At 42.7% G+C, this 27,836-nt stretch overlaps 3 protein-coding genes across 4 annotated transcripts in view; 1 reads left to right on the top strand and 2 right to left on the bottom strand.

Moving 5' to 3' along the window:
* The window catches only part of LOC118416210 (protein SET-like), a 10,803-nt gene extending 389 nt beyond the window's left edge, over nucleotides 1-10,414 (bottom strand). Inside the window, exons 1-6 of the mRNA XM_035821292.1 lie at nucleotides 10,082-10,414; nucleotides 5,109-5,221; nucleotides 4,635-4,711; nucleotides 2,706-2,933; nucleotides 2,002-2,134; nucleotides 1,291-1,460 (exon numbers count right to left, since the gene is read on the bottom strand). Of these exons, the coding sequence (XP_035677185.1) occupies nucleotides 1,291-1,460; nucleotides 2,002-2,134; nucleotides 2,706-2,933; nucleotides 4,635-4,711; nucleotides 5,109-5,221; nucleotides 10,082-10,369 (1,009 nt within the window). The 5' untranslated portion in view covers nucleotides 10,370-10,414. The remainder of the gene's footprint in view (nucleotides 1-1,290; nucleotides 1,461-2,001; nucleotides 2,135-2,705; nucleotides 2,934-4,634; nucleotides 4,712-5,108; nucleotides 5,222-10,081) is intronic.
* Nucleotides 10,388-19,316, top strand: LOC118416808 (lysine-specific demethylase RSBN1L-like). Of its 2 annotated transcripts, XM_035822065.1 has the most exons (7): nucleotides 10,388-10,488; nucleotides 10,651-10,989; nucleotides 13,553-14,472; nucleotides 15,154-15,299; nucleotides 15,783-15,950; nucleotides 16,292-16,400; nucleotides 16,808-19,316. In XM_035822065.1, the coding sequence occupies exons 2-7, from the start codon at nucleotides 10,659-10,661 to the stop codon at nucleotides 17,129-17,131; spliced, it is 1,998 nt and encodes a 665-aa protein (XP_035677958.1). In that variant the 5' UTR covers nucleotides 10,388-10,488; nucleotides 10,651-10,658; the 3' UTR covers nucleotides 17,132-19,316. The 2 variants fall into 2 exon arrangements, with proteins under 2 accessions (XP_035677958.1, XP_035677957.1); XM_035822064.1 differs by lacking the exon at nucleotides 10,388-10,488 and having other exon boundaries at nucleotides 10,547-10,989.
* Nucleotides 19,317-21,444: 2,128 nt separating this feature from the next.
* Nucleotides 21,445-27,287, bottom strand: LOC118416767 (macrophage mannose receptor 1-like). Its single transcript, XM_035822002.1, has 10 exons — nucleotides 27,205-27,287; nucleotides 26,749-26,846; nucleotides 26,164-26,327; nucleotides 25,482-25,645; nucleotides 25,112-25,150; nucleotides 24,461-24,725; nucleotides 23,660-23,799; nucleotides 23,205-23,228; nucleotides 22,829-22,951; nucleotides 21,445-22,342 (listed from the first exon to the last, which is right to left on the bottom strand). Exons 1-10 carry the CDS (start codon nucleotides 27,269-27,271, stop codon nucleotides 21,975-21,977), a joined length of 1,452 nt encoding a protein of 483 aa, XP_035677895.1. The 5' UTR covers nucleotides 27,272-27,287; the 3' UTR covers nucleotides 21,445-21,974.
* Between the last annotated feature and the right edge of the window lie 549 nt (nucleotides 27,288-27,836).

Below are 27,836 nucleotides of genomic sequence, written 5' to 3' on the forward strand. Positions count from 1 at the left end.
CAATCAGAGAATAGGCTTTCCGTTTTCAAAAGCTGTCTAGCATGTATAGGGGAAATCTCATCAATATTTATAAGCAGGGCGGTCAGGAACTAAGGGTGACGGTTGAAAGAGCAGGGAACATCCAGACAGGCAGTTTGGCTGTTGGATGTCCCTGCGTAGGAGGATGGCAGTCACCAGGCAATCAGCTCCCTTAGGCTACCTTCACTAGACAGCGATCACTGATGTCACAGAGTATGTGATGATTAATATACTAGGTGGTGTCTTATGTGGCATAACTGGTAAAGTGTTGGGCTCGGAGTCTAGAGGTCCCAGGTTGGCCATGTCCCCGGTACTTGCCATGCCCTCTGCGTTTTGCCCTTGAAAAGGCACCTTACACAACTTTCCCTGATCGTGGAGTGACGCCCACCTAGCCTCTTTGGCTAATCCGTCAAAAATACAAATTTGGTGTGCCAATGTTCACATGTACGTGTCAACATTTACCACTATGACCTGAATTTTCTTTAATATACTTTTATATGAGTTATATGATATGGCTGCAAGAAAAAAATTGGATTGCTTTTGTCTTTTTATCACGAAAGCAACCCAAACCTTCCAATTTCATGCTGGGAGATGAAATCTGCTGAGACATATCACTGGACACAAGGGTAACAGATAACACTGCTGCAAAGCAACACACTTGGTGAAAGCATTATCAAAACATGCAAAAATGAGATAAACATTCAACACAAAATATACCGCAGGAGATGGGGTGGGGCAGCAGGAATGGCTGTGACGTGGTTGGCTGTAGAATATATAGCAACTGATAAACAAAATGGTGGCAATATGGCAATGACCTTGTGTTCTCACAAAGAGATTGTTTCCACAACACTATGACAGTGATTTTGTCTCCAAATGTTGGTAGAGTAATCTTATCCATGCAATATCAATTTTCATTTTTGCACAACTCTGAATAGTTTCATCAGGTTGGCATCTCACTGAAGAGACTCTTTTTACCCAACCACGGCTTTATTTTCACCGAAGTTTTTGTGAACGTCTTTCACCCACCTCAGGGCAGTTCTGACAGGTTCACATTATACATCGGTGAAGATAAAGCTGTGTAAAAATCATTCAGATGTTGCTCTAGAAGAAAATGTTTTCTTCGACGAAAAAGTTGTAGAATTGTGCAAAGAAAATAACTATACACCAAGCAGAAATGTATGGATGACAAGCTCTGCACTACTTGTGCTGCGTGTGCCATGCAAGCAGACAGGATGGAGGGGGAGAGTTACCACCACCAACTTCCCCTCTCACCTTCCGCTGCTGCCACCTTCCCTTCTGCACCCTCTGCCCCATCTCCTCCTGCCACCTCTCCATCATTCGTGTCTTCCTCACCTTCCTCACCCTCCTCATAGATCTCCTCACCCTCCAGGTCATCATCTGGAAGAGAAAGAAAAATGGAGTTCATGATGATATGCATCTTTCAAGCTGCAGTGACACTGGAAACTCTTGCACAAGCCCCTTCTAATGAACCCCTTTTCAAACTCCAGCTTCACTCCAAAATCTACTTCTACTTGGCGACCCTATTGCAATTGCTTCTCGACTTCATTTTCTCCCTACATGCTCTATCATGAGGCAATCGTCCCATAGTTTGGAAATGAGTCTATTGTCTTCATGAAAAACTTAATAGTAAACCAATATTTTGCTCCAGGGTGACTACCACCATTCTAACACTTTTACTTTGGAGATATACTATGATGATTCTGTAACAGCACTTTTTGATGATATGATATGATCCCCTGCTTTTGAAATGGTAACTGTCAGATTTACACTGCCACTTCTACACATTCATGCAAATGAAACTCATCTGTGCCATGCACCTATAAGCAGCACTATGAGCAGCACTCAATAACGGCAAAGCTATGTTGTTTAAACATGCCTCAAGCATGTTGCCATGACAACACAAGAAAAACAGGAGATCACTGCACACCTCCATCCCCCTCTCCCTCCCCAAACTCTCCTCACCTATGGGCATCATCCAGGACCTGCAGTCCCTCCTCAGTATGATCCTCATCATCTTCATGATCATCCTCATCCAACTCATCCTCTTCATCTACGACCACCACTGAGTCGACCACCGCATCCTCATCTTCATCAGCTGAGACACGGAAGAGATAACAATGTAAAACGGGTACCAGTGGTGTATAACTAAAAGTTATATTGCACAGGACTTAGTTACGAGGCCCTACATGAAGCATTACCATTAGTATAGAGTGAAAAGATGGTCTAATTGGTCTATAGATAAGCATGAGTGTGTTCTTACCTGGGATCATCCAGACCATTCTCCTCTACCTCCACATCAGGTACCAGATAGTACTGGAGAGGGTTGGGCCACATGCTCGGCTTTTATCACCGGCAGAAAGACCAGAAAAATTCACTTAACAACCTCACTCAAATCCATTTTTGTGGCATGGAAACTCAGTATTCCACCAAAAATGTTCTAAATATGCCACTTTATGTGTTGAAAATACTACAGATTATATAGATCTATTACTTTTGCATGTTAAGTTTTCAACTTGCAAGCAAAGTTATATCATTAACCAAGTTAACAGCATATGTTTTTCTTGCATGTATCACCCTGTGTTTCCATTGGGTTTCACATGTGTATCCTTCAGTCATACATTAGAATCACAATAGAAAGGTGTCTCAGTAAGTGTTTCCTCTCTGGCAGAGCTTTGCAAGAATTAACCATTTTCCTGACAGCCATCTCACCTCTGCGATGTCGTCGCAGGAGGCGTCTGTGTTGTCTGTGAACCAGAAGAAGAAGCTGCGCGGTTCCTCGTGTAGCCGTTTCCTGCCCTGCTTGGTGATCTCCTTGTTCCGCTTGGTCAGGTCCATGCCCTCCTTCCACTTGATCTCCGATGACTTGGAGGCGGGGTCACCTACATGATCATAGTCTCCATAAGGGACAGCCCACACAGGATTGGGTTCAGTCAGGATGGGTGGGGAGGGGGAGGGGGTTTATAGCACAGAGAGAGGGAAAACAAACAAGGCAGAAGGTTCCCACATAACGACACTGAATGGATGGACCAAATTTCAGCACTGTTTATCTATATTTTACATCTTTTACAAAATGTATACATGTGTGTATGTCATGTTCTCAACACTAACATAAAGGCAAACTTTCAAGACTTTCTCATAACATCTAACAACATTCCGAACGTCAACAGGATGGAAGACATCAGAAGATCAATTTCAACATGATACAGCTTTACAACCTATAATCCACAGTATACATTTACATCATTGTTTATGATACAGAAGTTGCCTGGATGGAGAGTTACACATGAACAGATACTCTCACCTCTCAAATAGAAGTACCCCCTGGAATAAAAGTACCCCCCGGACAAATCTTCAAAATCTAATAAAAGTACCCCCTGGAATAAAAGTACCCCCCGGACAAATCTTCAAAATCTAATAAAAGTACCCCCTGGAATAAAAGTACCCCCCGGAAAAATACCAAATTGACATGTAAACTGTGCCCATGCTACTTCAGTCCAAGAGAAGATGATAAGCAGGTAGGCTCTTTTTATTTATTTATGCCTCAGTACCATATCAGTTATTTTTTATTTTTTTAATTTTTTTATTACCATATCAGTTAATTGTATAAATAATGAACAGAATAATTCCTATTTTATTGCACATATTTTCTTTATCTGAGTGTCACACCATCAACAAAGATTAAAATAAAAGTAAAAAAATGAATGAAAATAAAAGCTGAAGAAATAAAAAAAGAAGTTTATTTTATAATCATTGTTACAAAATAACATTTTGAAGAAACAGTCCAACTTAGAATACCTTATTCACCACTTGTGCTATTTTCAATGTTGCAGAAACCAAGGTCATAGACACTGCCCCCTATCGAAAAATTACCGGTACTGCAGAAAATATATGATTCTCTCGCGCATTACCGCGAGATTCGGCGTGAGTTGATGAATCCAACATGGCGGATCTTTTCGAGCCGATTGAACGCTATGCTTTGTTTTGGAATGATTTTTTCGTTGCTGGAACATTAAAACAAGTTGACTACGGGTGAAAAATAGTGGAAAAGTATTGGTAACTTTTTAATTTGTTTGGTTGGTGGTTAATTTCTGTGTTTTGATAGAGAATTTACGGAAGTAAGCGACTGTGTGTGTAGCATGTGACCTCGATGTTTTCGTCTTTGTTCAGCGCAACATTTCAAGATTTTTGGAAGGTTAAAGATGGTCTAAAACGAAAAGGATATATTTTTTTACGAGTCCAGCGCCGAATCACTTGTGTTCCGGTATTTTTGGACCTGAACCGAAACGTTTTTGCAAGTCCAGAACTGGTCCTGCGTACCGGTACGCATCCCTAGTTATGTTTGGGTCATAGCGCTAGCGGCATGAAAATCCGCGATGCCTCGTCCGAAAAATAGTGAATATTAAGCAAAAATACAGCGGAAATATGGGCAGAAAATACCAAACTTTCAATATTTTTGGGGTCCCTGGTTAGTAAAGAAAGCCCCAATTTGAAAAAAAAATAAACGTACCGTCTAAAATAAGGACGTACCGGGTGGATTTTGAGGCGGAAAAAAATAAACGTACCGGTACGTTTATTTGAGAGGTGAGAGTACTTACCTGAGGAACCAAGGTGGAACTCCTTCTCAATGACTTCATTCTCAAAGAAAGGGTTGTCATCAAAGAAGAACTTAATTCTGTGGGTGGTAAAAAGACAGTGGTAAATGTATTTGGCTTTGTTCTATTTATCATATTATTCATTCATTAACCATGTCAAACAACGGAGTTCTGCTGTGTGACCTGTGGAAAGCCCTGCTCACAGACGGGCCCATCGGCTGTGAACAGAGCGTCTGTCAGGACGAAAAGGACTTTGATTATGTGTGAATGATGACTTTGAAGAAGCGTAACTGAAAAAATTAATGACAATCTTCACTGCAAACACAATCCTTTGGGTACACACACAGGTACCCTAAGGTACACTACTACTATCTGAGCATACTATCTACTTTGTACTGGCTGGAAAGTTCCAAATTTTCAGACAACAAAACAACCCCTTGTAAGTCTCCTGACCCTAAGTAGGTGGCAGGTGAGCACCTGTATCCTGACTTGATGTCCTCGAACTCCTCCACCTCCAGCTTGGTCAGGTAGTGCAAGCACTCCTCATCCTCCTCTGTCAGCAGGGCAGACACCTGGGGGTGGTTCACAAACTGGGCACAGGGTCAAGGAACAACTCGGTACAAGTCCGTAATCTACAGCAGCTTGAGTGATACACAATTCAACAAGCTGTGAGAGATAGTAGTATGTGTACATTATAATGGTCTATTCTTCATGAAAATGGTGTTTGCCTTGCATTCGGTACTACAGGGTAGGTCGTGAGTTCGATCCCCGGGCGAGTCATACCAAAGACTTTAAAATGGCACATGCTGCTTTCTCTGCTTAGCACTCAGCATTTGAGAAAGAGTATGGAAGTTCAACACACACCACTACCAGTGGACTAGCCACCTGCTGTTGTGATTGCACATAGTTGTGTGGCCCGGGGCTACTGAAACGGAGATGGGCACCACCCTATGCGCCATCAGGCGCGGGAAGGAACTTTGACTTTGACTTCATGAAAATATACACTTTATTTTATCTATTTATTGGCAAATATGACAAAGTACATTACACAGACTCTCGGGCAATGTTGTTGATATTGGTCTACTAGTAGGGACAGACAAATACACAGCAGGAATGGTGTTATAACATTTCACATCACTAGAACTATCGAAAACTCTACAAGTTGATTTAAATATACAATTGATATTAATAGATTCAAAATGCATGCTTAAGTTCATTCTGAAAACCAAACAAATACATTAATTATACTAATAGACCAAAGTTGTACACAAAGCCTGTGATGTTGGCTAAACATACTGAACTAATACATGTATTTCCATGTGTTGTTCTTCAAGATTCTAAAAATGTTTCCAAATTAAGCATAACCATCAATATTTATGGTTTTATTCCTTGGTATTATGTTTGATCTGAAAACAATTGCCACCTGTGTCCCAAAGAGGCCAGGGGACAGCTATTTTGGGCCCTGTTGTTTGGTTTCATTAGTTCCTAGACTGTGCTGGCACTGTGCCAGGTATCCCTGACCTACTTTGAACCAGACTTGGGCTGGGCCTCTATACAAGGTGGTGGCTGTGGAATACTAAACCCTTATAAACAACACCTGACACACCCAGCAATCATCCGCAACTAGCAATGTAACAGAGGTGTGCTAACGTGCAAAACTCAGACTCAGGCCCACTTTACATTACGCTTTTCGCGTCAGCGGTGAAATTTCCCGCTGTCGGGACGCCGCTATCGGGACCTCTTAACACACCGCCCGGAAATATGGCAGGACACCCGTGGTGCTTATGGCATGTTGTAGTGACCTTACCTGACCCACTGTGACATAAGGCGCGGATCAAATATATGGCGGGAGAGCCGCCACCACATTTGTTGCTCGTCGTGTTAATAGGTGTTTTTCTTTACGCGTCTCATTCGCGTTATGTCGAACATGGGGCGGGGAGCAAGGCTAGCGCGCAGGAGACGCCTGAGATACAGGGAGATGTTGATGGGACGTCGCCCAGCTAGAATTCACCCTGCTTACCCCGCTGCCCTTGCTTTGGCACGAGGTGGCGATCCTATCAACCAGACGATTTGGAGTTACGTAAGGTTACTGGCGACCTATTGGCAGAAGTTTGTCCAGGGCACACTGTGTGATGCAGAATTCTACAAATTAGCTTTATGCTAATCGCTGAACCCTGACCTCCCGCTAACGCGAGCCCGACAAGTTCTCTTTATACACAGTTTTAAGTTGTCGGGGACTCCCGCTGAGCCTACGGGCGTACGCTTCGGAGTGGACGGGAAAAAATTTGAAGATAGCGGGACTATGTTAACGGGAACTCTCTTTACACGGGGCTCCCGCTAACGCAGTCCCGCTAACGCCAGTCCCGCTAACGCGAAAAGCGTAATGTAAAGTGGGCCTCAGATGCTTACAATGAATCAAAGCAATAAAACTATGTTATAAACTGTATAGCTATGAATGACCTGCCCAAAACAGAAGTCAGGTAACTACTACAACCTCTGAATCAGACTTTTAGTAATTCTATAGAAAAGTTATTTCTGATGTTGAACTAAGATAGAGCACCATGTAATGAAAAGGGATGGGGTTTTGTGCGCGTGAAAAAGTTGCGCGTGAAAAGTTGCGCGTGAAAAATCTGCGCGTGACAATATGCAAATTAACTGATTCCCAAGGGATTAAAAAAGTTTCTGCAGTTTTATACTTAAAGGCTCAAACAAAATGGCACAAAATGGAATTAAGTATCATATTGTTGCATTTTTGAGTACAAAATCTCAATCTGAGTGATTTTAAAGTGATTTTTAAATGTTAAGTTTTCACGCGCAAAAAAGTTTGAAATTTGCGCGTGAAACAATCTTCTTCAAAAAAGAGAAAATGAAGCTTCTAAAATGGAGAAAAGCCTCAAATTGTTACATTTTACAATATAAAACCTCATATGAGTAATTTTTCCATGTATTTCTGTCAAATTTAGGTGATTTTGAAATGTTCAAAATATGCAAATTAACCTATTCCCAAGGGATCTAAAAATTAGGGTTTTTTCAAACCCAAAATTCAGGTAACAGATGGGAAATTATATCGTAGGTTCAAATTTTTCTGCCTTAGAATTCCTTGCTGCACATTTTCTGACATATTTCAGGAACTTTATTTTTCACGCGCAAATTTTTCACGCGCATATTCTCCACGCGCAGAAAACCCGTTCCCTAATGAAAACCTCATCATCAAACTTTCTCTAGCACATATGGCTTCATCTAAACTTGGACCATTGTCTTTTATCACCTATGTCCTGAATTAGCTCTCCAAACTTGGCAAAGCTTCCATTTCTGCTGGCTAAGGCAATAAACACACCAGATCTGTGTCTGTGGAAATCCCATCAAATCTCAGTAACCATAGCACGGCGAGGGTGCCATCTATTTCTTTTAATTTTAGCTTCATTAAACTCCCTTCCTGTTACAATCCAAATATTTTTCTCCATTTACATGACAGGATCAGATCTGACAAAAATTTCTTCATGTCTTCCAGAGTTGATAGATGTAATTTAGAATTAGAGGCAATGCATAGTATCAGATGGCGATAGGGAAAGTTTTACCCAATTCATGGATTACAAGAAACATAAGTAAACTTGATAAAGGTGACCAGCACCAGTCTTCCTGCGATATTTTTAGTAGTCTGATGAGCAGAATTATTAATGTAACCTGAAGAGGCTGTCCACAATTCTACTTCTGAAAATTTAAGTTGCATGAAAGATTCTCTTACTAGCTATACCACCACTGAATGCTGTATTCGATACATGTCAAACTTAGATACCTGCAAATTGTGCAATCATGAAAAAGAACTTGATAATAAAGTAATAGCCAGGTCCACCTCAGAATCACTCTGCTGTAACTAGTTCAAGCCTGGAGCACTAACTGCATTGTGATACATGAGTTTCTGATACTTTAGCAGGTCATTAGATCATGGCCTCAGCTTGGAAAGCTGCCAAGACACCAATAAGGTAGTTATCTAAACATGATGATTTGCCAACAATGGCTTTTAATTAGGCCAGAAGAGGTGTTATTTCTAATGAATATCTAATTGCTGTTTTGATACAGCTCCTGCAAGGCCTTGCTGCCTAAATAGCTCTTTGACACAAATGAGGTTCGGGGACCTAATTTCAAGGAAGCTGTAAATGTGCTGTACCATAAGAAGGGTCATTACCTCCAGACCAATCACTCTAATGAAATTCTCAGTGCTTCTCTTTGCTCTGTACCTGGGAATGGTATTGTAGGAGTGAATGGTGTAGCAGGTCTTTGGATGGATGCAGTACAAGCTAGGCCAACAAACAAGGAAAATACTACAAATAACAACTATTGCAGGTTATATGTCATACTAGAAGGTACACAGTTTTTCCAAAAGTCGTCTAAACCAATGAAATCTAGAAATCAAATGTTTCATTGAACAACCTGCTCTAATTAATTGCTTCTCTAACAGTACAATGATTACCATGTAATGTTAAATTCCCATCTGTTTCCATGTATGTGCATCATGTATGCAGCCATACTGCCAGTCCAAATATATTCACATGTTGAGCATTGCTTTTGAGGGATACTCCAATGGTTATAATATATGATCATCCAAATTGCTTGGACACAGGAATCCTATTGGAGACAGTGACCTTGACCTCCTATACCCCAATGACCATAACATTGCCGCACAGGCTATTTAGTTACAATTAGGTCATGACGACAAAGGCTTTTTAAGGCTTCAGCCACATAAATGCTTAATATAAAGATGACTGTCCTTCAGCATATGAAAGGAAACTTCAAATCAATTTGGCTGAAACAAATTCTTGCCCCAAATGTTGAGATTCCATAATGTGGAAATATTCCAGATGGAATCCAGTGACTACTTGTTTTTCATCCATCATTTTGTACATATGATAAAAGTAATGCACTAAAGTAGGCCACATAGCATTAATCACATCTTCCTCCAAAAAAAGACTGGAAGCAAAACTGACATAATAGTGCACAGCCATTTGTTTAATCATGTGAAAAAGCTGCCAAAAGCATAAATCATATAAAACCACCTCTCAATGCCTCAGTTTTATCATCACATCTATAGATGGCCCCCTCCTCCTCCTCCTGACATGCCACACTGCCTTCTACAGCATCCAATCACCTTGACAGCATGTTCATGAATAATTCATGACTCCTCATCTTGCTCAATCCCTCACTCCGAATCACTCGAGATCAAAGAAAATCTAGACGTGTTAAAGAGAACATTTCCCCACCCAGCAGCTCCAGGGAAGCTCTCGGCACGATATGCGCGGTGAAAGAATGAGTAAACACCGCAGTGATGGATTTGAGCGCGCCGGACTCGCTCCAACAACAATGGAGGGGTCCTCACGTGTAGTACTACAACTATGGACAAAGCCACACCAATCACACACGCACATCTCAATCAGAGTGCTGCAAAAGGATACTGCCGTTACCCAGAAGTTGGGGATTTTCTGAATAAGGTCGTTCCTCTTCTCGAAGAAGGGCTTCCTCAGCTTGTTGTACTTCTGTTCCACCTTGAGGATCTCTTCCGACGCCTGCTCGTTCAGCGCGTCGATCTCATTCTGGCAGGCGTCGATGTCTTCGAGGGCCTTCTGGGTCTCGGCGTCGTACTCTTTGCTGTCGTCCCCTTCCGACGACACGGCGTCCTGTGGGTCCAGCTTCCGCACCTTGTGAGGTGAGGGCTTGGCCTTATCTACGCCAGCGTCCGACATCAGTGGGTCTTCGTGAAAGTCGACGAAACTTAAGAATATTAAACCAAGAATAAGGAAAACCCCAAGTTCGCAACTTGCTAGGAGAGAGCACTGCGCAGGCGTAGTGAGCAGTTTACCCGGTAGGCTTCACGGCAACTTCGCGCCTTCCACAATTTTTCACTATCTAAGCGCTCATTGGTTGAATTTGTTCAATCGTCACAGACTTTTACAATTTGAACCAATGGCAGCGGCGCTTTTTCCGCGCCAATTAAACCTCCAAAATCCGGGCTGTTTGTTCACAGAATCCAACATGGCGGACACGAGCTGCAGTTTGCTGAAGGAAACCTTCCAACCTAACCCACCTAGCGAACACAGCACCGCCTCCCCCGCCATTCTTACCGCAGTACAAGTCAACACAGACAATCTTACATCCCCCGACCAGGTTGGCAAGCGTAAGCGGGTTCAGCACGACTACCGGCGGCTGTCCAACTCCGGGTACTGGGATGACTACAAGGAAGCGAAGCCGCGCAGGTTCTCCGACTCGTACACCTCTGACTCCGATCTGTCCCCCACTGCCGCTCCCCGACCGCAGAGACAGCGACGACTCAGCCTGAGGAGGGAAGAAGAAGGTTTCGAATACGGTACGGCTTTAATCAACAAGCATTTATTAAAGTGTTGGTGCTACAAAATACCTATAAACGTTGTATCCTTTTGGTGCACTCACTGCACTGTGTCGCACGTGAGAAAGCCACACGCTTTTTAACTGAAGACGCATCCTTCGCTACATACCTTGATGATACCTTGATGATGTCTAGGTGAAGTAGGCTGCGCCTGTGTAGTCACCCTCCTGACGATCGTGGTATCTCTTCTTACTCCAACATAAGTCCAACCTCGTTTTAAACGCGTTAACAGACTCTGCCTCTACGACCTCAGCCGGCAGCGAGTTCCAATTTTGTACTACTCGAACCGCAAACGACTGGCGACGTACCAAGGACTTTGCCAGTGGCACCGTAAGTTTGAAGCGATGCCCTCTAGTTGACTGATGTTGACTCTCGGTGAAGAAACTCTGTGCACTAACCCTCTCCCTTCCCGTGAGGAACTTAAAGACTTGTATCATATCCCCTCTGGCTCTTCTATAGTGGAGTGATGGTAGCTTCAAACTCTCCAGCCTAACACTATACGGAAAGGACTTGAGTGTTGGGACCAGCCTTGTTGCTCTACGTTGTACTTTTTCCACAGTGTTCTGGTCGACTTTGAAATGCGGCCCCCAAACAGCGTTCGCATACTCTAAATGGGGGCGAACCATCGATTTGTAGAGGAGGGGCACTGTTACTTCATCCAAGTTACTGAAGGTTCTTTTTACCAAGCCTAATATTTGGTTTGCCTTTTGCGCTGAGACTGTGGTGTTAACGTGGAACTTTAACTGCTCGTCGACAGACACCCCGAGGTCTTTCTCGACTTTGGTTTCTTCCAGAATTAGCCCACCCAGTCTGTACTCTGCTCTTTGGTTGCCTCTTCCCAAGTGGAGTACTTTGCATTTCCCAGCGTTGAAGGGGAGTTGCCACACCTCCGACCACTTTTCCACAGCTTGGAGGTCACGCTGAAGCGCTTCCTGATCCTCCTTGCATAGGATCGGTCTGTAGATTTTGCTATCGTCAGCAAAGATCTTCACTGCACTGGTCACAACCTCCGGCAGGTCGTTTATAAAAACAACAAATAACGTAGGACCCAGAACACTTCCCTGCGGGATTCCACTCTTGACGTTACGCCAGGAGGAGTGCGCTCCATTGATAACTACTTTCTGCCTCCTGTTGCTGAGAAAGTCCTGTATCCACTTAAGTGTATGGCCCCTTATCCCATATGAGTGCAGCTTGACGAGTAACCTCTTGTGGGGAACTGAATCAAAAGCTTTTTTGAAGTCTAAGTAGATGCTGTCCACTGGTTCCCCCCTCTCTAGACACTGTGACCAATCGTTCATGACTACCAGTAGCTGAGTGGTACAAGATCTTTTGGGTACGAACCCATGTTGAGCGTCTGTAAATAACTCGTTTGCCATAAGATGGTCGACGAGTACATCTCTAATGATGGACTCAAGTGTCTTGACAACCACGGAGGTTAAGCTTACAGGTCTGTAGTACATTGCTTATGAAGGTTTCCAACTTCATTATTCTGTAGCGTTTCCACAGAAATAACACATCATACTCGCAATTGATTCCCCCTAATTTAAAAGTTTACGTAAAGGTTATTAAGGGGAAAGTTTTATTACTTAATTGTCACGAGGGGTAATTTGATACGCAAGTGGTGGGGATTTAAAGCTCTCACCAAGGAGGTTTTAACCACCATGCTCTCACCAAAGCCAAGGCCACACTGACGTAATTTTATGGATGACATTGTCTGGAGACTCCAAAACTAAGTCAGGAAAAAATGCTGGCTAAACCACAGTACTAGTATTATAATATAAAACTGGTATTACGAATTGAACCACAGCACAATGGTGTATCAAAAGAAACACCAATTCTACTTGTTGGAGGCACAGGTTTTTCGCGTGTGGATGTCATCTATAAAATCAAGTCATTGTGGCTTAAGGCACAAAGAAGAATATTTCAACACTTTTGTTCAGGTTTTTTTTTTTTTCAAGTATGTTTTGGATTGAATCTGAAGAGAAGTATTACAATAGATAGACACAGAACTTTTCAAGAGAGTCGCAATGGAAATTTAGTTGATGGATGGCTGTCTTTGAATAATGAAGGAATGTTTAATGTACACACACAATGCACACACAATTTGTTTCATGCAGGTAGTTATCAGCCATTCTTGAGTTGGAGGATACAAGTACTACATAAAGGCATTTAAGATTGTGGGGATTTAATTTCGCGGAAGCGGGAAAAAGGACTCTTCGCAGTGGTTTTAATTTTGCGGTAGCACCATGCACTGTGCTCTTACTGCCATGGAAAAATGTCCGCGGTGGTTTTAAGTTTACGGTGAAGAAGCCACCGCGAAAACCGTGAACATTAATCCACTGCGAACATTTCTGCATTTACAGTAGTCAAGCATTAGGGAGTTGCTTCAAAGAGTACTTCAATACTCCTATACACAGGGTACAAATGTACTTTGGATGATAAGATGGCATTTGGACTAGTTTTAAAATCAACAACCCATGCTTTTGGTGTGATAAAACTTATCATCACTGTTTTGTTCTTGCAGACTTTACTGGAGATTTGCCAATGAATAACGGGTGCTCCTCAGGTGGCATGAACCTGCCCAAGAGGCACAGGAAGAAAAGGAGATTGTCTCCTGAGGCTGTTGAGAAGGAAGATGCAGAAGTGCAGGTGAGCCTTCTCACACCACTTGACTCCAGAACTCCTCCTGAATGTAGAGACAAAGGAGTCAATACTGATGAGACCAAGGGAAAACCTAAGAAGGACCGTAAGGCCGAGGTTAGTCCTTGGGAAGGCAGCAACATGGTGAAGAGTGAAGTGTTTCAGCCCAGAGAAATGAGTGAGTATAGAGATGAGAGGAAGTATGTTCCAAGTATGGATGTCCCAGTTGTAAAAGAAGAGCCACTTGACATGAGAAAGGAAGACAGAGAAAATACATGCGAGGACAAGGAGAGCTTCTCGCACAACGAGAGACTTATCCGCTCCAGCACTGCATCGTGGGACAGGCCGCTAGAGTTTGCCAATCTGATTCACATAGACACCCACACCAATGGAGGGGCGTCCGTGGTACACTCCTACTCCGACGAAATCTCGCACCTCTCAAAGGACGAGATGGACAAGTTCGTCAGGGAGTTTCTGGAGGAGACTTTTGGCGAGGAATCGCCCGGTGCGGCGCGACACGTCATGGGGATTGTCCACGGCGGCGCGGCGTACCTCCCCGACCTGCTGGAGTATTTCAGGTTCCAACACCCGGGCATCACAGTGAAGATGCAGCACATCAACAAGTCGGACATGTTGACCATGACCATGGAGGAGTTCCACAGCCAGGTCCACAGGACTTACAGCGGGGGGACGTACCGTAACGGGCCCATGCTGCAGATCAGCCTGGTGGGAACTGTAGATGAGGAGGTCGGAGACTACTTCCCTGACTTCCTGGACATACTGGAGGAGAATCCTTTTCTCAAGGTAAGCCTCATTTGATGTCCATGTAAGGGTTACGGAAAAGCCTGGGCTGTAACACTAACGGCAGGGCTCGAAATACTTTTTTCTGCATACCTGCACTGGTGCAGGTAACATTGAAAATTACCTGCACCAGACAAATTTTACCTGCACCACTCTGAATTTAGGAACTATGAATCATACTAAAATTGTTCAGGAACAATTGCTATTTTCCTCTTATACTTTACAGGTAGTAACATTCAATGCAGCTAATAACAATCCACATACACTTACATCATATGACATGTATGTATAAAACCCAGTACATGGTCTAGTGCAGGTTAGGTGCAGGTAGACACCAGAAATACCTGCACAGCTCCAATTTCACCTGCACTATAGTGCATATGCAGGTGGTATTTCGAGCCCTGAACAGTCTACCATGCCAGGCTACCAGGCTAAGCTGTCCTTTCTGGAACCAAAGGGTATGAATGGGGGTTGAGTCACAAGCTTCACAGGCAGGCGGTGTGGCAGCAGCTGATTATATCACACTATACAACCTGTCACACCTACTTTTTGCACATCTATCTGCAAGCTTTCTTCAAAACCATCCAGCAAAGATACCCCTGCTATGCTTGGTAATATGATATTTCCAAATTTTTGAAGACATGTTACAGAATGTTGAGAGATGTTCCATCCTTGCACCTCCAGGCTACCACCCCCTGGGGGGAGCTGTCCTATACTCAGATGGTGAGTCGTGACCTGAGTAACGATGGCCCTATCCTGTGGGTGAGGCCGGGAGAACAGATGATCCCAACTGCTGACATCCCCAGGTCTCCCAGTAAACAGAGACGGAGGTTAGTACACCTGGGACCACAACTTGACAATGACCTTGTAACGTTATTTGGATAACTAGACCACACACAGTTTCTTTTATGGGTGATAATATATGTGCATTGGTATTGGTTTATTTGAAAAGGGTGCTCACTTGTATCAAATTGGCACATACTAAGAGATTCACAAAGGTGATCTTTGGTTCATGGTAATGCTATATTGTACAAGATAAGACTATATTGTAGACAAAATGACATGTAAGGTTATTGAATTGTAGGACATGAAATAGGTGATTTGGTTTTATAACTGTTCTTATTCAAAGTTGCGTGCTATTTTCACTTGGCTTTAATAACTGTGTTCTGAGAAGTTAGTAGGGAATTATAGATGCCTTTTGTTGTTCAACACAGTTCTGATCAGACCATGAACAAAATTACCGACATGTTGCTTGAGAGTATTTTTCAAGTGAGTGATTGGTAACTCCAACATTTAACACCTTGTGTACACAGAGGAGGGAACGAGCTGAAGAATCTGACGTATATCCCGCGGGCCTCGGAACCACGGGAAGTGCTGTTTGAGGACCGCACGAAATGCCACGCGGATCACGTGGGACAAGGGTTTGACAGGCAAACCACCGCAGCGGTCGGCGTACTGAAGGCCGTTCACTGTGGGCAAGAGTAAGTACTGTCCTATATAGAGGGTACACACTACATGTTTGGCCTATGTTAAAAAGACCATGTAAATCTTAAGTTCACATTAGCAGGTCTAGCTGTTCTTGTTGCCTTTGCAAATAACATGTCACTACATTTGTAAAAATAAAACAGTATAAAAAAATAAAAAAATGTATGGCAAAATTTATGTACCTAGCTTCGTTCACCAATATGTAGTGGTTTGTTGAAGATCTTTTAAACAATATTAAGCTCCAATTTGTGGGTAAGAGAGAGTTGTAAAAGAAGAGTAGATTTTGACCTGGCATGGTGATGAATGATAATAAAATGTATGTCCCTCTGTCTTGCAGGGCCCAGGCAGACCGTGAAGTGAAGGACGTGGTGTGTTTCCATGCCAACAGTTTCCTGGATGTGACAGAGAGATTACAGCTGGACCTGCATGAACCACCTACAACACAGGTCAGTATGCTGAGCTACCACTTTTCTACACGTAACTCTGGAAGTATCGACCAAACTATGGTTGATTAGCAGTTAAACTGTCTTCAGCCAGCATTTGTCTTTGTCCTAGGGAATTCCCTGTTTCTACTAGGTCACCAAAATGTGTTTTGCATAAGTTGGTCATATCAGAAATCTTTTCCATCCTACTTTTCATCAGAGGTATGAATATTTTTTGTTACAGTCTGTCATTCTAGATTATGAACATTTCTGAATAGGTGACCTGCTTTGGCCATGGACATGCTGTGATTTTATTTTTGGTGATACATAGCTTTTAATGTATGAAGAAGCTCTGAAACTGTGGCAGATTTGTTCAAGTCTTGAAAAGTCACAATGACTGGAATGTGAAAATCCCTCTGTAACTGCTGCAGTGTGTCCAGTGGGTGGATGAGGCCAAACTCAACCAGCTGAGGAGGGACGGCGTCCGCTGGTCACGCTTCCGCATGTACGACAACGACATCTACTTCATTCCCCGCAACATCGTGCACCAATTCCGCACCGTCAGCGCCTGCACCAGCATCGCCTGGCATGTTCGGCTGAAGAAGTACTACCCGGAGGGCGAGGGGTCAGAGAGCAGAAGTGAGGGGTCAGATGTAGAGGAGGAGGAAGGGTCAGAGGTCACCACAGGTCAGGAGGAGTCCCCAGAAGCTGAGAATCCTCAGGAAACAACAACTGAGGAAAGCTATGAGTCATGACATGATGCACACTTGCTTATATCTAGATTTTAGTCCAATTTAAACTACAAAAACAGATTGAATTTTCTGAATTTTTTGTTTACTCAGGGGAGAGATAAGTTTGCCACTGATACACAGGTTTCTGTTCATGCTACAGTTGAAACACCCTGAGACTTAGAGATGTTTCATTGTGTAGCCATGTGCTACTGTCAGGAAGCTTGTACACATCAATACAGGTACATCAGTTACAAAGAATGTTCGGTTAATGAATTTTTGATGGAAATGTATCTTTGTCTTTGTGTTGTTATTGATAATATTTACTGAGCTGGCTGGATGTGTAATTATTTTTATTTGTGTATCAACAACCTGTGAGCCAACCCAAATAACTAGACATTGGTTGGTAATGTCGTAACAGTCTAAATGTTGTCTGATTAATGTGAAGACACAATAGTGAAGCCACCCCCCTCCCCCTTGGTCCCTTTCACAGTTCTGTTTCATCTCTCACTGTTTTTTCTAGTTTTATGATGGTGATGCCAATACTAAAAGAATACTCCACTCTTTGACCTCATCATAAAAACACGTGAAGTTAAGTTGTATTTTCCTGAAACGGAAGAAAATTGTTCTAAGGATCACACTTCTCTGTTCCAAGCTAATATTCAGCTTACTCAAGTAGTAATAAGCCATTGGTTTGAAGATTTTATTATAATACCGATGGCCCATCATTACACAAATGAGTTAAAACTTACCATTAATGTAATGGCAAGTCTTGTAAATACTACAGACATAAATATTGTAGAATATACATACTGTAGGCCCTGTTATGTATAGCATTAATGTATGAAAGGTACCATGTGTTGTTTTTGTGATGTAAGTTTTACGTTTTCATCCTATAAATCTGTTCAACAAAGATAGTGTTTGAAGTGTGTAGTTTGAATACTTAAACATAATAATTCATATTGGATTGCAAGATTTTGTACAAAATTCTGAAATTTTGTTAGTCACAGACCTGTTATATAAAATGAAAATTTACAAGTATACATGTATTCACGCCATTCTAGAAGTCTGTAAACATGTCATTAAGAGAATAATAGCAAGTAAAATGCCCCATTACATGCAGTGGAAATGTTTTTTGTCCATGAACTGGTGGTGCAAAGCCTCCTGCACTTTTGTACTTCTCTGCTAGAGGGCATACTTGTAAAAGGGCATACTTGTAAATAGCCATGTGTTGAGTGACAACAATGAGGTTTTATAGAAACACCTTAGTATCACCAATCTATTGTTGATGGCACTAATGTCACATAGATTTTTGTACAATGTAACAACCCTTTTCACCCTATTTGTATTGGTGTTAAGAATGTGTATCAAGGAAATGTACAGTTTAGTGAGAGTGTTTTAGCCAAGAGTACTACATAGTTTACTATGCTGTCCTTCCAGTCTTTACAGTCATCTTGACATTGTCATTCTTGGTATCTTTCATTATCTTTCTGTGTTGATCTTCAAATTTCATGTCTTCATGACTTTGATAGTAATGGTAGTACATTTGATGTGCGTGAAATTTGAAAAATACGAACTGTTTGTTAACATTTGTTTAGAATGTTTCAATCTATCTAGTGCTTAAGGCATTGTTTTGTTTTGTTTCAGTCCGATAAGTACTTGATACTATGTAGGCAACTGTGGAGCTGTAGGAATAACCAGTGTAAATTTGTGATGCACAGTATGAATTTTCACATCACCAAATGTTCTAGATATAGTCTGACTGCTCACAAAATATTGACTGTAATATTTATAGAGCTATGTATTGAACATTTCATCTTTCTTATTATATGGTAACTAAAATACGAAGTATAATCAAAGGAAATCGTAATTAATTATTGTATTCTATTTATTGTCCAATCTATGAGAAGACAACATTAGCTGTGATGGTTGTCAGATATGAAAAGTGTCCCAAGAACTAGACTCTGTACTTATCAGAGTATTTGTGTGTTCGTACATTTTTTTATGTTGGTATTTATTGAAATCGTAAAACTAGGAAGAATCACACTCAGACTGACAAAGAAACCACAATCTGGTGAAAAATGTATTTATATTCCGCACAGCCCCTTTTTCCAGTCTTTTTTTTGGTTTTAAGTTTGTTTAGTTAATCCAGTATCGAACTGCAAAGATCTGTTTTCTACCCAAAATTGTTTAGGGTTAATAAAATTTCACTTATATCAACAACAAATGCACTTGAGTTGTTATCTCTAGTTACATGTAGATGCTGTAGAAAGATAGAGCAATACGTAAAGAACTTATTAGGACGCCAGCGTCACCTAAATCAATGTCGATTTTGTTAGACTGACTAAAATCGCGCTGCTAGCGGCCGGCCTTACAGATGCCGCCACCTAGGGTCATTAACCCCGGCCAGGGAGAGATTGTGTACACACCACACAGGCTACTGTTTTGTTACCTACTAAGGAAACGTCACAACTAAATATTGCCTAGTGACAAAACTTTTGGTTTCCCCCATTCCATTTGAATGAGACTGGAAAAGCGCATCCCATTGGCTGACAATGCTCGTATACTGCAACCAACCGACCAATCATCGAGAAGGAATACTATTTCAAGGGAATAACAACCTTATCGTTCACTGACGTAAACATGCCTATGGAAGAATCCCTAGGGTGGTAATAACGTTCATATCTCATGTACATCTCTTGCCAATGTACAGGAGTTCCCTGCTGGTATGTGATAACAAGATAACATCCCAGGGTTATATCAGGTTTCCTCATGGACACTACGATAACACAACCGGTAACCGTGATGTCCTTGAACAAAAGTTTCCTACTCCGATACCGTTTTACTTCTCAACTTCTGCGTTCTGATCTGATCTGTATCTCACTGCACCGGTGCGGCATTCGGGGTTCGTTCACTGTGGCACTGTTGTGTTATTTTCGACGATTTTTTTTAATAATTTAGATATCAAAATGTAATACGTAAAAATATGACTTACAAGTTGTATTTGTTATCGAATTCTTACAAGCTTGAGCGAATGCTTTGAATCCAGGGCCTGGCCATCATGGGCTTTCAGTTGTGAAAAAAATCATTCTTTGAAATAAAGTTAACTTCGTTATCGAATTCTTAAAAGCCAGAGTGAATGATTTTAAGTGTCGGTGGTCTCGTTAGACAGCATGTAATCTACTTCAGTATACGGGGATCAGTTCTGGGTTCTAAGGTTCATTGACCCGTACGTTGTAGCCCAAACTGGTCCGACGAGAAAACGTCTTTGATCTTCGCAATCAATTTTGACAAGGTGGTGCGTTACGCCGAAGGTCGCTTATACTGGCTATATAGATACAGATACAGATGGTTAACGACCTCTATCCAGAGTTCATTGAACTCGGGTTCAAAAGTGATGTCAAAGAAACGTCGTGCGTTTTTTGTCTAGTCCCCAACTGTCTGTGACTCTAAAAGTACACACAAGATGTAACAACACTATATAGCCCGAATCCACCTCTGATTGGAGAATATCATAGTGGCTCATCACAAAAGGCAAGTAATATTCCAACTGAGCGCGAAACTATCTATAAGACTATTGATATGATGATAATGCAAATATTTCCCTGTGTTTGGAAGAAAATACCCCAACAAATCATTACTAGGCTAATTGCAAACGATTCACCATACAGAATAAAGAAACTCTTTAGCTTTTTACGCAACCAATGCTTTTCACCTGAAGAAGGTGACAGACGGCTACCGAAACGTTTGTGAGGATAAAGCATTGGTTGTGTGAAAGAGAGTCTCTTTATTCAGTGACGGACCAACCAGATTAATAAACTATTTACGGATTCACCATACAATCGTTTAGCTGTTTTTCGTTTATTTATTCAAAGTAAGCAATGCTTCTCCCGGTGTTGAAATAAGTATATGAGCAACTGTTTACGTTGAGTATCGTTGTAATGTATACAAGGTCGCACACATGGTTTGTTTTGTTCCACGGTAGTTAATTCAGTTACACGGATTCCCACGTCTTTTATTCAGCGATTAGAAGATGGGTAATTCTACTATGGTGGTATCTATGCGTGCTTTAATTGAGTTGCCTCATCACAAAGAACTGTTTTTATCTAGTTAACCTCTCTGGTGAGAAACAGACCACTAAAGACGCGACACACGTTCTGTAAACATGGTGACTCATGGCAAACTTACAAGTCTGTGTCTTTTGTAATAAGATTGATTTCATATTTACACTACACGCTACATATTAATATTATTTATGTGAATACAAAAGTGATAGCCATTGTAAATGTAATCGTGATCCAATCCATTTAATGAAAAAAGAGAGCACAAAATGCAGCATCTACAAAATGCAGCACACAGCTTAAGTTTAATAGCCTGGTATATCCAACCGTATTATAGCTCCCGAGTCTCTTCTGTCCTCTTGTAGATACTGCGGGTACGCAAATAAAGTTACAAGAAATGTCTTTATCTGTACAATGATCTATTTAGAGATCTATATTACACAAATGGCACCATTAACGTTTTTCAACCATGCCCAACAATCCTTTGCCCAACGTATTTATATACATGTATTAGCTTAATTTTCTCCTCTATGTAGAATGTAATACTAGTAAATGTGACACCAAATTTAAACACACGCACAAGCACGCTTATGTTGTCATACATTGGAAAGTCATACGTCATCCTATTAATGGCCATACAGTACCAAGGACAGCCTCTGCTCCCTAGCTGTGTGCTGGTTGACAGAACTTGTTTGTGATGTTCTGTGCGATTCCGATTCGTGGAGGCTTTTTGCAAACACTGACGTGCAGTTTTGACACTGTAATTCACATCTGTCTAAGGAACGTGACATTCGGGAGCGGTCCCGTTCTTATGGTGTAGGTTCTACCGCCACTGGCTTCTTCTTACACAGCAGGTACCCTCCGACCGCGGCGCCAACTCCCACAACAACCACCGCCCCGGCCACGCCGCCCACCACGGGCCCCACCGCTACCCCGCCCGTGTTAGCGGCGGCGGAGCCTCCCTCCCCCGGCTGGCTGGTTGTCGGGCCATCGGTCACCGAAGCACGAGTACTACCACTGGGAGGGTTTTCCTGCGTAGCATCGTCTGGCACCGTAGTTGTCACGATGTTAGCGTCAACTGACGTGGTGGTTGTCATGCCCGCTGGCGTGGTGGTTGTAACTGCTGGAGTGGTGGTTGTAATGACCGGGGTGGTTGTGGCTGCCTCCGTTGTTGGATCTGAAGTGAGTGAAGAATATTAACTGTGCGGAATAGATGAAGAACCTAGACATGTGCTGAACTAGTACTGTGTGTTTGCGAACTGTTTTTCTCTATCGATGGACATTTAAGTTTACACAGGAACTCACGTCGGTTTATGTCGAGTGGAAAAAGCACAAGACTTGTGGCATGATGAGGGCGTATCATCTCTCAAGTTGCATGTTGGTTACCAGATTAAATCTTCAAATAGTGGCGAAATAAGTATCTGATGAGGTACTGTCTTTTGTCCACTGTATGTATAGTTAACCACTACTTTTTCTACTGGAGTCTTGCGGAACTGTCGGTTTATGAGGAGTGGCAAAGGCACAACCTGTGGATGAGAGCGCATATCTCTTTGCATGTTGGTTACCGAAACCTTAAAACAGCGGCGAAATAGCTATTTGAGGTACTGTCTACTATAGTATATATAAAAGTCTACCAGAGTTGTGCGAAAATGTGAAGACTTACAGTCACACCCGGCCTCGTCGCTGCCGTCAGTGCAGTCGTCCACCCGGTCACAGAGCTGGGCCGTCTCCAGGCAACAGCCGCTACACGGGCAGGCGAACTGCTCAGCCGTGCAGCTGTTGGGACCTGGGACAGGGGAGACGGAATATGTGCTGGGAACGAGCATAATGGGTCGTGTGGGTTCGTGTGTGGAATGTTTGCACATTTTGAACATCCATAAAAAGTGTCATGTCTGATTGATAAATCTATTTGTCACCGTACCAAAGTTACAACAGTAAAGCAACATTCTTCTATCTAAGGCCGAGGGGTTGTTGTTAGTAAGGTTGTTGTTAACTTGAGATTATTGCTACTCTATGAATTTTCCTAGAATGGTCCTTACCTCGTTCGCAGGTGTAATCATTTCCTGAGGGGATAAAAACAAAAAGAAATGTTAGGAACAATCTTTCATCACAATATATAGAGAATATATAACCTCCTTTTTCATCACAAGGCAGTAATGCGTGTTTCAAACTCAAGAGACCATCGCGCCCATTCGATGTCATCGCTGTCAATTCGACATTTGCGTCAACGCAGTCTTCACCGTGTTCTTCTGGGGTAGCAAGGTTGTACTTCTAGTGAAGTCAATCTAGTCATGTCTACTATTTCAGGTTTGCTTCTGTACTCGCAGTACTTAGCGTCATACGTAGTTTGACAGTCAAAGAAAGTTGCTGCCCTGCGTGCCAGCAGACAGGAGAAAGAACCGACACCACCAACACACCGTAAATCAGTTTATGTGCCCCGTCCCTCGTGTCATATATTACAACTGATATCCCTCTGTGTTTTAACCATCCTTACCCTTCTGACATATATAGTGTTTCTCGGAGCTGGAGTCCCCCGCTGCCCAGTTGTAAGCCGCTGAGGATTTCATGTACCCGGAGGTCATAGACATGTCAGGCTGGTCAGGTGCCCACTTCATGAACCCGCACTGAGGCAGTCTGGTGGGAGAGACAAACAGGCCATGTAACGCTAGTTCACTTTTATCCGTAGAATAACCTATATCCATTGTTTAAAAACATTGCATTTAGGGATATCAAGTCGATGGACGTTGATTTCAGATTAGAAAAATATTGCGGTTTGAAACCACCGTCCACCGACTTGATATCCCCAAATACCCATTTTTTTTAAACAACTGATATAGGCTAACTAGCGTTACTATGATGTAGAACCTTTTGGCACCCACCGTCCCACTCTGTTAAGATGTGCGAAAAGCTCAACAACAACAAAGTTAGTATTGGATACGAATGTATGTAATATGGCTTGTATCTGTTATATTTTGATATACTAATAGTACTACTCTGGTAATCTTAAAATCATTTGTCTTAGTTGTCTTCATTTTTTTTTGTATCAGTGGCTGTACTTGTAAAAGTCCCTTTAATTTTGTTGTGTCAAATAAAGTAATCTATGATGCCTGAATAAGACAAGAGCGAGCTAACGTTAATGGTACTCAATGCAACGTGTTGGCTATCTTGTTGTTAACTGAGTCGTCAGCTGTAATTGGTATACTGTTACGAGTCAACCGTGACAATAAGAATGCGTTCTAAAGATTGACTTGAGTGTTTGTTAGGACAGCTATGACACAAAATCATGAAAACTTACTCCGTGTCATCAATAAACTTGAATCCTCCGTTGATGTCGTCAGCAGTGATGCCGAGCCAGTGGTCGGAGTCTGGGTTGGCCATCATGGCCATCCCCGCGATGAACTGGTGAGTCCTCTCATCGTACGGAGCGGCCAGCTTGGCGCCCTGGGAGGCACAGTCCGCCTCTGCGTCGGCGAAGGTCGCGACTGTCGCCGACACCTTGTAGCAGATATCCCCCGGCCCCGGCATGTACCCGATGGTGCAGGGCATGCTGTTTCCAAACGCTATTCAAGCAAGTAAAGCAACTAGGGATCAAATTCTATTCTCCAAGCAGAGGTTTCGTTGGGGTTGGGAGTGTAGTAGTAGCCGGGATTTCTTGAGGTTAGATGTATTAGAAATCCCGGCCACTTCTACCACCCCCACCTCTGCTTGGAGAATAATAGAACATGTGATCAGATTCTAAACCCTTGCTGTTTTATCTACAGACAGAAATTTCAGACTTTGAAATAGAAAATTTGCGTTGGTACAATTGTACGTTCCAAACATACGTTCCACTGACAACCCTTCAGTCAGAATCGCTCTGTTACACCAACACCTTACGAACCAGGTTAAGTAGTAAGTAGTTACGGAACAGTGCGGATATGAGTGCTATGACAGAATGTGCTCTCACCACTTCCACAGCTTCCACTTCCGGTCCCGATAACATCACCTGAAAGTGTACACATATAGTCCGTTATTGACGTCACGAAAAGGCCTGCAAGCACGACTACACCAATGAGGTCTTGTATCTGACACCCCCTTGGCTAGACTGTCACGTTTCTGGTAGGTAAGGGACTTTAGCACTTACCTACCTCTTCGACTTTGGATACGTGTTTACTTCTGACATACTGCAGGGTTTGAGATAAATATAGAAGCAGAAGGTGATAAGACTTGCTAAGGATTCAAACCAAGAGCCTTTAGATTCTGAGTCAACAACCGTAACGAACCACAAACCACGTTGCCACCTGTCAAATTAACGAGAAAACCAATCGTAAACCTACCTGTCTGGCAGATGTAGCTGTGCAAATCACCGCAAGGCGTGTCCTCCCATTGCCACTGGGTATCCGCATACAGTCTGGCACATTGCTGATAGTCCGCTCCGTCGTTTGAACCTGTCTCGCCATCAGAGGCCGGTCCCCAGTTTGTGAAGTCACAGTCAATCAACCTGTGTTTCCATGGAGATGTGACGTAGTTGTTAATTGTGGACGGGGGGAGATGCGAACATTATTGATTCGTCATTGCATCTTGTGAGCTGGTGCCATAGATAAATTTCGCTATACTCTATGTTAGATATATACTATTACATAGATATAATGCTAAAATACTTTGTGAATACATAACACAGGTACTACATACAGCCCCTATCACACATAGACGACGATGGTCTCCCGACCTTTTCCAGACTATGGTTGGTAGTTAGTCGTGAGCAATAGAATCTCTCTACTAAGTTCGTCTACAGGTCTCTAAAAGTCGCCTGCGCCGGCCTACTATACATTTTGAGAAATCAAATTTGGGAACTTCACACTCTGTTTAGATATGATGCGAAGAGCTAGAATAGAATATGGCTTCCAGGCTACTCCGGATCCCAACCCATCGCCGAACTTCGTTGGGAAGTGGTCGATCGAGAGCAAGGTCTTGGATACGTGATAGGGGCTTAACACTGCTGCTGCATTGTCCTCTTACCATGTCCCGTCAAGGTAGGTCCAGTAGCCCGTGATGTGTGGTGATCGGATCATGTGGAGCCAGTAGTCGGCTTCTGGGTGATCTAGCACCATGCCCTGTACCAGTGCCTGTATGCCTTCAGTCTTCACCCTAACGATATTGCCTCCGAAACTTTCGCAGATACTCTAGAGGGGGATGGATGCAAGACATTCAGTTAGAATACCCCTGCGTTAGGCAGAGATTGATGTCGCCATGATGCCGCGTAGAGAATTAACCACAAGGCTTTGCCTCGATGTTTGCAACTTCGAGTCGTAGACCCAAATTGTCAGTGGTCTCACAATTAACTCGAGAACTAAAAGGGAATCTACTTCGATCTGGACCAACCGTTTTCATAACTGGCCAGTTCGTACAAAGACAGTATATCTTAACCGGAGGCGTTTCAGCAGTCTGTTACTGGCATACTTATGAAGTTGTATTGGGTTACTCATTTGGGTTGTTGACGTCAACACACTAAAATGAACTTACGTTGAAGTGAACGAATATACAACACAGATGCAAAGAGACAGCTAACGTCTGTTGAAGACACACATAAAAAAGCCCACTCACATTTGCTGCACTCATTGCCCCTGTCTGAGTGAAAAGTTTGAAGCAGGCGGTCCGGTACTCAGTCCACCCCGCCAGACAGCCCTGACCTTGTGCCGTCCCTGATGGAGGGGGGGGGGGCACATGTTTAACAAAGTACGGACATAGGTAGGCACGGACGCACACGCACACACACACACACACACACACACACACACACACACAGACGCGCACGCACACACACACACACACACGCGCGCGCGCGCGCGCGCGCACGCACAGACACACAGACACACACATACATACACACACAATAGATACATACAGGTGCATGACATTAAGAATATTCAACTATAGTGTTAACGGTAGTTTTTAGAATAGAATTCCTAACACTAGAGAGGTTATACAGAGTCTATTGGACCCAGAGTATCCGAAGGATCAGACAATATTACAAGTAATCGCGTTAAAAAAACAGCTTACCAATGCTGACTAAAACAACCATAAGGCCAACCAAACAGCGCATATTGTTGGAGACCTCGTCCGCCATGTTTATGCTTTGACAACTCTGTGTCTTGCCGAAGCATTTATAAGGTAGCCCCATGGCAACACAGGCTGTTTGTGTTGTTTGATTAACTTAAAAAGAAAGAATGGCTCCATAACAACGTTAGTAAAGACCTTTATCTAAACGCGCACGTGTTAACAGTGTCGACCTGTATGACGGTTGAGAGCCGGTGTCATCCTCGGTCACATCTCTTCATGACAACGTGTTGCCTGTTTCACACTGAAAAATAACCTCAAAATTTTGACCCAGTATCAACATTCCTTACAACATGCATGTTATCCTGCTATGGTTGGACGTGTTGATATTGCTAACGGTTTGTCTAATCGTGTAACTGCACGTAGGTTCGTCACATTGTCATGATGACAGAAAAGTTTTGAGGGTTGAGAGAGGTCGTTTATATTGTGAAAAGCAGTAAAGCAATGATCAAACACAGGTCGCTCGAAAACATACAAAAACGTGTATGTTATGTCTTGTTTCTGACACAATAAACGGACTGTACAAACGTTGATAATGGCAATGACTCCGAATGAACTGGATATGGATACAAGAA

This window comes from Branchiostoma floridae, chromosome 5 (genome assembly GCF_000003815.2).
Source record: "Branchiostoma floridae strain S238N-H82 chromosome 5, Bfl_VNyyK, whole genome shotgun sequence".
In the NCBI taxonomy this organism is placed as follows: Eukaryota; Metazoa; Chordata; class Leptocardii; order Amphioxiformes; family Branchiostomatidae; genus Branchiostoma; species Branchiostoma floridae.